The 12,618-nt window shown below is 40.2% G+C and overlaps 1 protein-coding gene across 4 annotated transcripts in view; it reads left to right on the top strand.

Moving 5' to 3' along the window:
* Positions 1 to 12,618, top strand: part of BLOC1S5 (biogenesis of lysosomal organelles complex 1 subunit 5) — a 64,766-nt gene that overhangs the window by 18,223 nt on the left and 33,925 nt on the right. For 2 of the 4 annotated variants that reach the window (XM_032141152.2, XM_058432605.1), the window contains one exon: positions 5,214 to 5,343. The exons of the other annotated variants lie outside the window; for them this stretch is intronic. In XM_032141152.2, coding sequence (XP_031997043.1) covers positions 5,214 to 5,343 — 130 coding nt within the window. The remainder of the gene's footprint in view (positions 1 to 5,213; positions 5,344 to 12,618) is intronic. 4 annotated transcript variants of the gene reach the window in all.

Below are 12,618 nucleotides of genomic sequence, written 5' to 3'. Positions count from 1 at the left end.
AACTAACCTATTATTTTTTCCTAGTCAAGTTTACCACTCTTTTTTTTTAGTAACTTCTTGTTTTAATTTTAGATTTGTAGAAAAATTCCAAAGATAGTACAGATAATTCCCTTGTACCCCTGTATTAGTCCATTTTCATGCTGCTGATAAAGGCATACCCAAGATTGGGAAGAAAAAGAGGTGTAATTGGACTTACAGTTCCGCATGGCTGGGCAGGACTCAGAATCATGGTGGCTGGCGAAAGGCACTTCTTACATGGTGGCGGCAAGTGAAAATGAGAAAGAAGCAAAAGCAGAAATCCCTGATAAGCCCATCAGATCTCATGAGACTCACTCACTGTCAGGAGAATAGTATGGGAAAGACCGGCCCCCATGATTCAATGACCTCCCCCTGGGTTCTTCCCACAACACGTGGGAGTTCTGGGAGATACAATTCAAGTTGAGATTTGGGTGGGGACAGAGCCAAACCATATCATTCCACCTTTGGCCCCTCCAAATCTCACGTCCTCACATTTCAAAACCAATCTTGCCTTCCCAGCAGTCCCCCAAAATCTTAACTCATTTCAGTTAATCCCAAAAGTCCACAGTCCAAAGTCTCCTCTGAGACAAGGCAAGTCCCTTTCACCTATAAGCCTGTAAAATCAAAAGCGAGGTAGTTACTTCCTAGATACAATGGGGGTACAGGTATTGGGTAAATACAGCTGTTCCAAATGGGAGAAATTTGCCAAAACAAAGGGATTACAGTGCCCATGCAAGTCCAAAATCCAGTGGGGCAATCAAATTTTAAAACTCCAAAATGATCCCCTTTGACTCCAGGTCTCACATTCAGGTCACACTGATGCGAGAGGTGGGTTCCTATGGTCTTGGGAGGCTCCGGCCCTGTGACTTTGCAGGGTACAGCCTTCCTCCCTGCTTCTTTCATAGGCTGGCATTGAGTGTCTGTGGCTTTTCCAGGTGCATGGTGTAAGCTGTCGGTGGATCTACCATTCTGGGGTCTGGAGGATGGTGGTCCTCTTCTCACAACTCCACTAGGCATTGCCCCAATAGGGACTCTGTGTGGGGGCTCCGACCCCACATTTCCCTTTTGCACTGCCCTAGCAGAGGTTCTCCATGAGGGCCCCACCCCTGCAGCAGACTTTTGCCTGGACATCCAGGCATTTCCTTACATCTTCTGAAATCTAGGCAGAGGTTCCCAAACCTCCATTCTTGACTTCTGTGCACCCACAGGCTCAACATCACTTGGAAGCTGCCAAAGCCTGGGGCTTCCACCCTCTGAAGCCACAGCCCAAGCTGTACAATCGGTCCCTTTCAGCCACTGCTGGAGTGGCTGGGACACGGGGCACCAAGTCCCTAGGCTGCACACAGCATGGGGGCCATGGACCTGGCCCACAAACCACTTTTTACCCCTAGGCCTCTGGGCCTGTGGTGGGAGGGACAGCCATGAAGACCTCTGACATGCTCTGGAGACATTTTCCCCATTGTCTTGGGGATTAACATTCGGCTCCTGGTTACTTATGCAAATTTCTGCAGCTGGCTTGGATTTCTCAGAAAATGAAATTTTCTTTTCTTTTGCATTGTCAGGCTGCAGATTTTCCAAACTTTTATGCTCTGCTTATCTTATAAAACTGAATGCCTTTCACAGCACCCAAGTCACCTCTTGAATGCTTTGCTCCTTAGAAATTTCTTCCACCAGATACTCTCAATGATCTGGTTCAAAGTTCTCAAGTTCAAAGTTCCACAAATCTCTAGGGCAAGGAAAAAATGCCACTAGTCTCTTTGCTAAAGCATAACAGAGTCACCTTTGCTCCAGTTCCCAACAAGTTCCTCATGTCCATCTGAGACCACCTCAGCCTGGACCTTATTGTTCATATCACCATCAGCATTTTTGTCGAAGCCATTCAGCAAGTCTCTAGGAAGTTCCAAATTTTCTCACATTTTCCTGTCTTCTTCTGAGCCCTCCAAACTGTTCTAACCTTTGCCTGTTACTCATTTCCAAAGTTGCTTCCACATTTTCTGCTATCTTTTCAGCCACGCCCCACTCTACTCATACCAATTTACTGTATTAGTCTGTTTTCACTCTACTGATAAAGACATACCCAAGACTGGAAAGAAAAAGAGGTTTAATTGGACTTACAGTTCCACATGGCTGGGGAGGCCTCAGAATCATGGCGGGAGGTGAAAGACACTTCTTTTTTTTTTTCTTTTTGAGACAGAGTCTTGCTCTGTCGCCCAGGCTGGAGAGCAGTGGCACAATCTTGGCTCACTGCAACCCCCACCTCCTGGGGTCAAGCTATTCTCCTGCCTCAGCCTCCTGAGTAGCTAGGACTACAGGCATGCACCACCACACCTGGCTAATTTTTTTGTATCTTTGGTAGAGATGGGGTTTCACCATGTTGGCCAGGCTTGTCTTAAACTCCTAACCTCGTGATCCGCCCACCTTGGCTTCCCAAAGTGCTGGGATTACAGGCGTGAGCCGTCGCACCTGGCCTGAAAGGCACTTCTTACATGGTGGTAGCAAGAAAAAATGAGGAAGAAGCAAAAGTGGAAACCCCTGATAAAACCATCAGAGACTTATTCACTATCACGAGAATAGTATGGGAAAGACCGGCCGCCGTGATTCAGTTACCTCCCCCTAGGTCCCTCCCACAACGTGGGAATTCTGGGAGATACAATTCAAGTTGAGACTTGGGTGGGGACACAGCCAAACCATATCAACACCTCCCCCAATTTCTTTAGTTATTTAATTTCTTACATTACCATGCTGCATTTGTAAAAGCTAAGAAACCAACATTGATACATTACTGTTAATGAAACACCAGACTTTATTTGAATTTTACCAGTTTTTCTATTACAGTCCCCTTTGTGTTCCAGAATCTAACCTGGGGTACCACATTGCATTGAATGATCCTGCCACCTTAGTGTTTGGTCTGTGACAGTTCCTCAGCCTTCCCTTATTTTTTATGACCTTTACATGAGTCTTGAGTACTGGCTAGGTATCCAGTCTGGGTTTGTCTGTTGTTTTTCTCATGACTAGACTGGGGTTATGGGTATTGGGAAAGAATACCACAGAGATGAAGTACCTTTATTACATTACATCAGTGGGTGCATGCTATCAACACAACACCACTGATAATACGAACCTTCTTGGCTTGGTTGAGATATTACTGCATTTGATAGTTTTCTCTAGTATCGTGTTGCTAGTTTTCTCTATTATAATGTTAATATTTTTCCCTTTCCCTTTTCTGTTCTTTGGAAGCAAATTACTAAGTATAGCCCACCCTTATTTTGGGCAGAGAGGGTGGTTTTGCTCTACTTTCTGGAATGGAGATGTTTTCGGGGTTCCTAAAACCACCTGCAGGTTCCAGTGATTCACTAGAAGAACTCACAGGAGTCAGCATATGGTCATACTTGTGGCAAGCTCTTTTATGGCAAAAGAATACAAAGCAGTGTCAGCAAAGGAAAAAGGTGCTTGGGAAGCAGTCTGGAGGAACCCAGGTAGAAGCTTCCAAGAGTCCTCTCCCAGTGGAGTCACACAGGATGTACTAAATTCCCCTTGTGACAAGTTGTGACAACACATGTAAAGTGTAATCTTACAGGGAAGCTTGCCTGAGCCTAGGAGTCCAGGGATTTTATTGGGGACTGGTCAAGGAGGCATCCTCTGCCTAGCACATACAACATTTTCAGACTTCCAGAAGGAAAGAGGTATTCAACATTAATCACATTGTTTGTGTAAACCAGGGGTGTCCAATCTTTTTGCTTCCCTGGTCTGTAATGGAAGAAGAATTGTCTTGGGCCACACATAAAATACACTAACAGTAACAATAGCTGATGAGCTAAAAAAGAAAAAAAATCACAAATCTCATAATGTTTTAAGGAAGTTTTATAATTTCTGTTGGGCTGCATTCAAAGCCGTCTTGGGCCGCTTGCAGCCCGTCTGCTGCGGGTTGGACAAGCTTGGTGTAAACCATTTAGGCACAGTGAACCACTTTTATAATTTATGGAAGGGTTTTATACCAACGTAGGGAACTGTTTACTAGTCAAGTTTCCAGCCCCCAGCCAGGGCCAACCTTATGAGGAGGTCTTTCTAATGATAATAGCCTCAGGCCTTCACTGTTCTTTTCTATATAGGGAAGTATCTACATATTACTTTTACTACCCATTTTTATTTTGAGAAAACAAAAAGGAGTCAGAGAAAAAATATAGCACATAATAATAGAAGCTGTATGATAGTTAGAATGACAAAATGAAATTTAAGATCAGATCGGGGTGTTTAATTTCCTTCTAATAAAATATGTGGCAATCTGGATCATTTTTCTGGTTCTTTTAGTATTTCTCTTGCCAATTTTTTAACATTGCTATAAAAATATTACTCATATTGCAACTTTTGGAGCATTTCACAATTTTAAAAATGCCTCTGGATTATGAGGCATTTATTGCCAAATAATTAGAAGAAAGCTGCATAAATTTTCAATAATAAGTCATAACCTAACAACCAAAACCTGGGTGGATATCTTAGAAAGTAATTACTAAGATTTAGGCCGGGCGCGGTAGCTCACGCCTGTAATCCCAGCGCTTTGGGAGGCCAAGGCTAGTGGATCACGAGGTCAGGAGATCGAGACCATCCTGGCTAACACGGTGAAACCCCATCTCTACTAAATATACAAAAAATTAGCCGGGCGTGGTGGCGGGCGCCTCTATTCCCAGCTACTCTTCAGGCTGAGGCAGGAGAATGGCGTGAACCCAGTGGGCGGAGCTTGCAGTGAGCCGAGAAGGCGGCATTGCACTACAGCCTGGGCGACAGGGCGGGACTCTGTCTCAAAAAGAAAAAAAAGAAAAAAAAAAAAGTAATTACTAAGATTTAAGACACAATATGGCCAGGCACGGTGGCTCACGATTGTAATCCCAGCACTTTGGGAGGCCGAGGTGGGCGGGTCACAAGGTGAGGAGTTCGAGACCAGCGTGGCCGATGTGGTGAAACCCTATCTCTACTAAAAAAAATAAAATACAAAAATTAGCCGGGCGTAGTGGCGGGAGCCTGTAGTACCAGCTACTTGGGAGGCTGAGGCAGGAGACTCACTTGAACCCGGGAGGCAGAGGTTGCAGTGAGCCGAGATCACACCAATGCACTCCAGTCTGGGCGACGGTGCGAGACTCCATTTCAAAAAAAAAAAGAAAAGACACCATATTTATTAGCCATCTACTTTCTTTTAATAGGAAAAACGTGGTCTTCGAGAAATGCGAGTTCTTGAAAATTTGAAGAATATGATCCATGAAACAAATGAACATGCTCTTCCCAAATGTAGAGACACAATGCGGGACAACCTCAGCCAGGTTCTCCAGAGATGTGAGTCAGCAATTTTTTTTAAAATTGCTTTTCATTTCAAATGAATGCTACACCAAAATGTATTTTCTTGGGTATTATAGGGGGAGGTGGAGAGGGAGAGGGAAGCTCAGTTAGAGAGAAAGTGGTTTTCTGGTGATTAATGTGTGTTGCCATTAATTAATCTCCAAACAGCATTAATCTCCAAAGCAAGATGTGTGCATCTGTGGTACACGAGACAATCTGTTCAGTATGTGAGAAAGTCAAAACATTTTTCACCTATTTTTACAAATTTTTTTTTTTTTTTTTTTTTTGGAGGCACAGTCTCACTCTGTAATCACATTGTTTGTGTAAACAGGCTGGAGTGCAGTGGTGCGATCTCAGCCTACTACAACCTCCGCCTCCCAGATTCAAGTGGTTCTTGTGCCTCAGCCTCCTGAGTAGCTGGGACTACAGGTGCGTATCACCACGCCTGGCTAATTTTTGTATTTTTGGTAGAGATGGGGTTTCAACCTGTTGGCCAAGATGGTCTTGATCTCTTGACCTCGTGATCCACCTGCCTCGGCCTCCCAAGTGCTGGGATTACAGGCGTGAGCCACTGTGCCCAGCCAGGAATCTCGGTTCTTGACTGCAATCTGTGTTCCTATTCTTGGCTACTACTTTTCAAAGTTTATAGTAGGCAATTATAATTCTTTACTGTTTAGCAAATGGTGAAGTTTTTTTCCTTTTAAAAAACTTTTTTTTTATTTTGAGAGGCATTTAAAGGACTAAGTTTGTGTGATTTTGCTTCACTCTGCCATCTTTACCTAGAAATCTTTAAGAACACACTGTAATTTAAAATGCAAACTATATAGCACTTTACTAGTTAGAATTTTCACCTGTATTTTTTCATTTTTTTAATCATAACCCAGTAAGATAAATGTTTATCATCTTCCCCACCTTATAGTTGAGAAAACCGAAATTTATAGTGGTTGAACACTCTAGATTCTCCAATAATAATTGGAGGAACTACCATGCAAGCCTAGCTCTTCTGCCTCCAGAGCTCAAGTTCCACTTCAGGATGTTACTTCTGTATATCTTTGAAAAGGTAGTAAGAAAAGTCTGCCTTTATTCCTGGATTATCACTTTTTCTCAGATTGCCTCTTACAACACAGGCCCCTCCTTCTGAGTCTACTTTGTTAGTTCCCACTTACCTTCACGACTTTTCACCTCGTGGTGCTCGCAGGCTTGGTTCTGCGACTGCTTTCTTGTTTAAACTCCCTTGGTGAGCTCATACAGAATCACGCCTTTCAGTATCATCTGTATGCCAATCAATAATTAAATTCCACATTTGTGGTTTTAGCCTGGTCCCATACCCCTGTCTTCCCAACTAAACTTTGAGTCCTGTAAGCTCAGGACTTTTGTTGTTGTTCACTGTGGTATCTCAGGCACCTAGAGCAGTGCTTGCTGCTTTATAGCCACTCACTAGTTATTTGTTCATTGAAATGAATGAGCATTCGGCCAAAATCTGTTCTTAATGCCAAGCTGAAATTATTTTCTTTGTTTTTAAAGCAATACTACATTTACTTAGCTTTTTAAAAATAACTTTACTTTTGTATTATTGTATAATGTATGTATTTTGGGGGTACTTATGGTAATTTAATGCTTTCATATAATTTGTAAAGACCAAATTAGTGTAATTCACATATTCATCTTAAATATTTGTCCTTTCTTTTTGTTAAAAACATTCAAATTATTCTCTTCTAGATATTTTGAATTATATAATAGGTTATTGTAAGCTATAGTCACCCTACTGATCTATCAAATACTAGGTCTTATTTCTTCCATCAGACCATATATTTATATCCACTAATCAACCTTTCCTCATGCCCTCCTCCTCACTATACTTCCTGGCCTCTGGTAACTACCAGTCTACTCTCTGTATTCATGAGATCGATTTCTTTAGCTCTCACATATGAGTGAGAGCGTGCAATATTTGTCTTTCTGTGCTTGGCTTATTTCACTTAACATAATAACATGTAATTCTGTCCGTGTTGCTGCAGATGATGGGATTTCATTCATTTTTATGGCTGAATAATATTCCATTGTGTATATATAGCACATTTCCTTACCCACTCATGGGAATTTAGGTTGGTTCCATATTTTGGAATAAATGTGTGCTGCAATAAATAAATAGTGCTGCAATAAACATGTGAGTGCAGATGTCTCTCTCCTTTTCTTTGAGATATATACCCAGTATTGTGGAATTGCTGGATCATATGGTAGTTCTATTTTTAGTTTTTTGAGGAACCTCCAAACTGTTCTCCATAGTGGTTGTACTAATTTATATTCTGACCAATAGTATACAAGAGTTCCCTTTTCTCCACATCCTCGCCAGTATCCATTATTCTTCATCTTTTTAATAAAAGCCATTTTAGCCGGGTACGGTGGCCCATGCCTGTAATCCCAGCACTTTGGGAGGCCGAGGCGGGCGGATCATGAGGTCAGGAGATCGAGACCATCCTGACTAACACAGTGAAACCCCGTCTCTACTAAAAATACAAAAACTTAGCCGGGCGTGATGGCGGGCACCTGTAGTTCCAGCTGCTCGGGAGGCTGAGGCAGGAGAATGGCGTGAACCCAGGAGACAGAGCTTGCAGTGAGCCAAGATAGTGCCACTGCACTCCAGCCTGGGCAACAGAGTGAGATTCCATCAAAAAATTAAATAAATAAATAAAAGCCATTTTAACTAGAGATGCTATTTCATTGTGGTCTGATTTGCATTTCTCTGATAATTAGTGATCTTGGGCATTTTTTTCATATTCCTGTTGGCCATTTTATGTCTTTTGAGAAATGTCTCTTTTGAAATAGATCTTTGCCTATTTTTAAAATTGGATTCTTTGGGATTTTTGCTATATTGTTGTTTGAGCTCCTTATATATTCTGGTTATTAATCTGTTGTCAGATGAATAGTTTGCTAATACTTTCTCCTCCTGTGGGTTGTCTCTTCAACTTGCTGATTATTCTCTTTGCTTCACGGAAGCGTTTTAGCTTGATGTAACCCCATTTGTCTGTTTTTGCTTTGGTTGCCTTACTTTTGAGGTCTTACAGAAAAAAGTCTTTGCCCAGACCAATGTCCTGGAGTGTTTCCCCCTAGGCTTTCTTCTAGTAATTTCACAGTTTCAGGTCTTAGATTTAAGTCTTTAATCCATTTTTATTTGATTTTTGTGTATGGTGAGAGAGGTTTAGTTTCATTCTTCTTCGTATGGATATCCAGTTTTCCCAGTCATATTGATATCCAGTTTTCCCAGCACTGGTTATTGAAGAGCCTGTCCTTTCCCCATTGTATGTTCTTGGTGCCTTTGTTGAAAATGAGCTGGCTGTAAATGTGTGAGTTTATATCTGGGTTATTGATTCTGTGCCATGCATGGCCTGTGTGTTTTTTTGCTGGTATCATGCTGATTTGGTTACTGTAGCTTTATATTAATAATATGCTTTGTAATCAGGTAGTGTGATGCCTCCAGCTTTGTTCTTTTTACTCAAAATTGCTTTGACTATTCAGGGTCTTTCATGATTCTGTATAAATTTTAGGATTTATTTTTCCTATTTCTATGAAAAATGTCGTTGGTATTTTGATAGGGATTGCATTGAGTCTGTAAATTGCTTTGGGTATTATTGTCACTTTAATGGCATTCTTCCAGTTACAGAGCATGGATATCTTTCCATTTTTGTGTGCCCTCTTCATTTTTTTCATCAGTGTTTTATAGTTTTCCTTGTATAGATCTTTTACTTCTTTGGCTCAGTTGATTCCTAGGTATTTTATGTTCTTTGTAGCTATTGTAAATAGGATTACTTTCTTGGTTTCTTTTTCAGATTGCTTGCTGTTGGCATATATAAATGCTATGGATTTTGTGTGTTGATTTTGTATCCTGCAACTTTACTGAATGCATTTATTAGTTCCAAGAGCTTTTTGGTGAGTCAATAGGTTTTTCTAAATATAAGATCATGTGATCTGCAAACAAAGCTAATTTGACTTAATACCTTTCCAATTCGTGTGCCCTTATTTCTTGCCTAATTGCCCTGGCAGGACTTTCAGTATTATGTTGAATAAAAGTGGTGAATGTGAGCATCCTTGTCTTGTTCTGGATCTTATAGGAAAGGCTCTCAATTTTTCCTCATTCAGTATGATGTTAGCTGTGGGTTTGCCATATATGGCCTTTATTATTTTGAGCTATGTTCTTTTTATACCCAGTTTGTTGAGAGTTTTTATCATAAAGGAAAGTTGGATTTTATCAAATGCTTTTTTAGCATCTATTGAAATTACCATATGGGTTATTTATAGATTTGCATATGTTGAACCATCCTGCCATTCCTGGGATAAATCTCACTTGATCATGGTGAATGATCTTTTTAACGTGTTGTTGAATTTGGTTTGTTACTATTTTGTTGAGGATTTTTGCCTTTACATTCATTAGTGATATCGCCGGTAGTTTTCTGTTTTTTTGTCTTTGTCTGATTTTGATAACGAGATAATGCTGGCCTTGTAGAATGAGTTTGGGAATATTCTCTCTTCAAGTTTTTTGAAGAACTTGAGTAGAATTGGTGTTAATTCTTCTTTAAATGTTTGCTGGAATTCAGCAATGCAGCCATCAAGTCCTGGGCTTTTCCTCAGTAGACTTTATCATGGCTTCAGCCTTGTTATTCATTATTACTTTGTTGAGGCTTTCTGTTTCCTCATGGTTTATACTTGGTAGCTGGTATGTGTTTAGGAATTTATCTATTTATTCTAGGTTTTCCAATTTGTTGGCGTATAGTTGTTGATAATAGTTTAATGACCCTTTGATGTTTTTAGCCTCAATTTTATTTATTTCTGCTCTGGTCTCTATTATTTATTTCCTTCTACTAATTTTGGGTTCCTTGAGGTTCATTGTTAGGTTATTTGAAGTCTCTATTTTTTTGATACAGGCTTTTGCTGCTATAAATTTCCTTGTTAGTACTCTTTTTGCTGTATCCCATAGATTTGGGTATGTTGTATTTTCATTTTATTTGTTTCAAGAATTTTTAAAATTTCCTTCTTAATTTCTTCCCTGACCCATTGGTTGTTCAGGAGCATGTTGTGTGTGTGTATTTTCCAAGTTTCCTCTTGTTACTGATTTTTAATTTTATTCCATTATGGTCAGAAAATATACCTGATAATGATCTCTATCTTTTCTGAATTTGTTAAGACTTGTTTTGTGGCCTAAGATATGATCTGTTCCAGAGAATGTTCTGTGTGCTGATGAAAAGAACGTGTAACCTGCTGCAGTTGGATGAAGGTTCTGTAAGTGTCATTAAGGCCTGGTCGAGTTTGTAGTTGAACTCTCCAGTGTTTCTCTGTTGATTTTCTGTCTGGGTGATCTGTCCATTACTAAGAATGGGATGTTAAAGTCTCCTGTGGCTATTGCATTCTGTCTCTCCCTTTAGATATATTAATGTTTGCTGTATGTACTTGGGAGTTCCAGTGTTGAGTACATAGATATTTATAATTGTTACACCCTCTTGCTGAATTGACCCCTGTATGATTATATAGTGACCTTCTTTGTCTCTTTTTACAGTCTTTGATTTGTAGTCTGTTTTATTTGATATAAGTATAGTTACTCCTGCTCTTTTTGGTCTCCAGTTGCATGGAATATCTTTTTCTGGTTGCGTGGAAATGTAAGACCCAACTAACATTTACTGAACATTTCACCCAACTGCTACAGAATACACGTTCTTTTCATTAGCACATAGAACTTGCATGTCTTTATAGGTGAAGTGCCTTTCTCATAGGCAACATAGAGATGGGGGTCTTATTTATTCAGCCACTCTATGCCTTTTTTTTTTTTTAAAAGAAGGATTTTTATTCCTTTTTGAAAATTTTAATAGGCTTTTGGGGAACAGTGGTGTCTGGGTATATGGATAAGTTCTTAAGTGGTGATTTCTGAGATTTTGGTACACCCATCACTTGAGCAGTGTACACTGTACCCAATGTGTAGTCTTTTATCCCTTACCTCCCTCCTATCCTTCCCCCTGAGTCCCCAGGTTCACTGTATTATTCTTATTCCTTTGTGTCCTCATAGCTTAGCTCCCACTTATAAGTGAGAACATAATGACGTTTGGTTTTCTATTCCTGAGTTACTTTACTTAGAATAATGGTCTCTAATTCCATCCAGGTTGCGTGAATGTTATTATTCATTCCTTTTTATGGCTGAATAGTATTCCATGGTGTGTGTGTATATGTGTGCGTGCGTGTGTGTGTGTATATATGTGTATATGTATATGTGTATATGTGTATATATATGGATATGTATATGTGTATATATATGTATATATCACATTTTCTTTATCCACTTGTTGATTGATGGGCATTTGGGCTGGTTCCATATTTTTGCAATTGCGAATTGTGCTGCTCTAAACATGCGTGTGCAAGTGTCTTTTTCATATAATGACTTCTTTTCCTCTGGGTAGATACCCAGTAGTGGGATTGCTGGATCAAATAGTAGATCTACTGTTAGTTCTTTAAGGAATCTCCAGACTGTCTTCCATAGTGGTTGTACTAGTTTACATTCCCACCAGCAGTGTAAAAGTGTTCCCCTTTCACCACATCCACGCCAAGATCAATTCTTTTTTTATGATCATTATTATACTTTAAGTTCTAGGGTACATGTGCACAACGTGCAGGTTTGATACATAGGTATACATGTGCCATGTTGGTTGCTGTACCCATCAACTCATTTACATTAGGTATTTCTCCTAATGCTATCCCTCCCCCAGCCCTCCACCCGCCAACAGGCCCCAGCGTGTGATGTTCCCTGCCCTGTGTCCAAGTGATCTCATTGTCACTTTCCACCTATGAGTGAGCACATGCAGTGTTTGGTTTTCCGTCGTTGTGATAGTTTGCTGAGAATGATGGTTTCCAGCTTCATCCATGTCCCTGCAAAGACATAAACTCATCCTTTTTTATGGCTGCATAGTATTCCATAGTGTATATGTGCCACATTTTCTTAATCCGGTCTATCATTGATGGACATTTGGGTTCATTCCAAGTCTTTGCTATTGTGAATAGTGCTGCAATAAACATACGTGTGCATGTGTCTTTATAGTAGCATGATTTATAATCCTTTGGGTATATACCTAGTAATGGGATTGCTGGGTCAAATGATAATTCTAGTTCTAGATCCTTGAGGAATCGCCACACTGTCTTCCACAATGGTTGAACCAATTTACACTCCCACCAACAGTGTAAAAGCATTCCTGTTTCTCCACATCCTTTCCAGCATCTATTATTTCCTGACTTTTTAAT

The sequence above is a fragment of the Hylobates moloch genome, unplaced genomic scaffold (genome assembly GCF_009828535.3).
Source record: "Hylobates moloch isolate HMO894 unplaced genomic scaffold, HMol_V3 SCAFFOLD_20, whole genome shotgun sequence".
NCBI lineage: Eukaryota > Metazoa > Chordata > Mammalia > Primates > Hylobatidae > Hylobates > Hylobates moloch.
The sequence above is the reverse complement of the archived record's forward strand: the minus strand, read 5'-3'. Positions and strand labels throughout refer to the sequence as shown.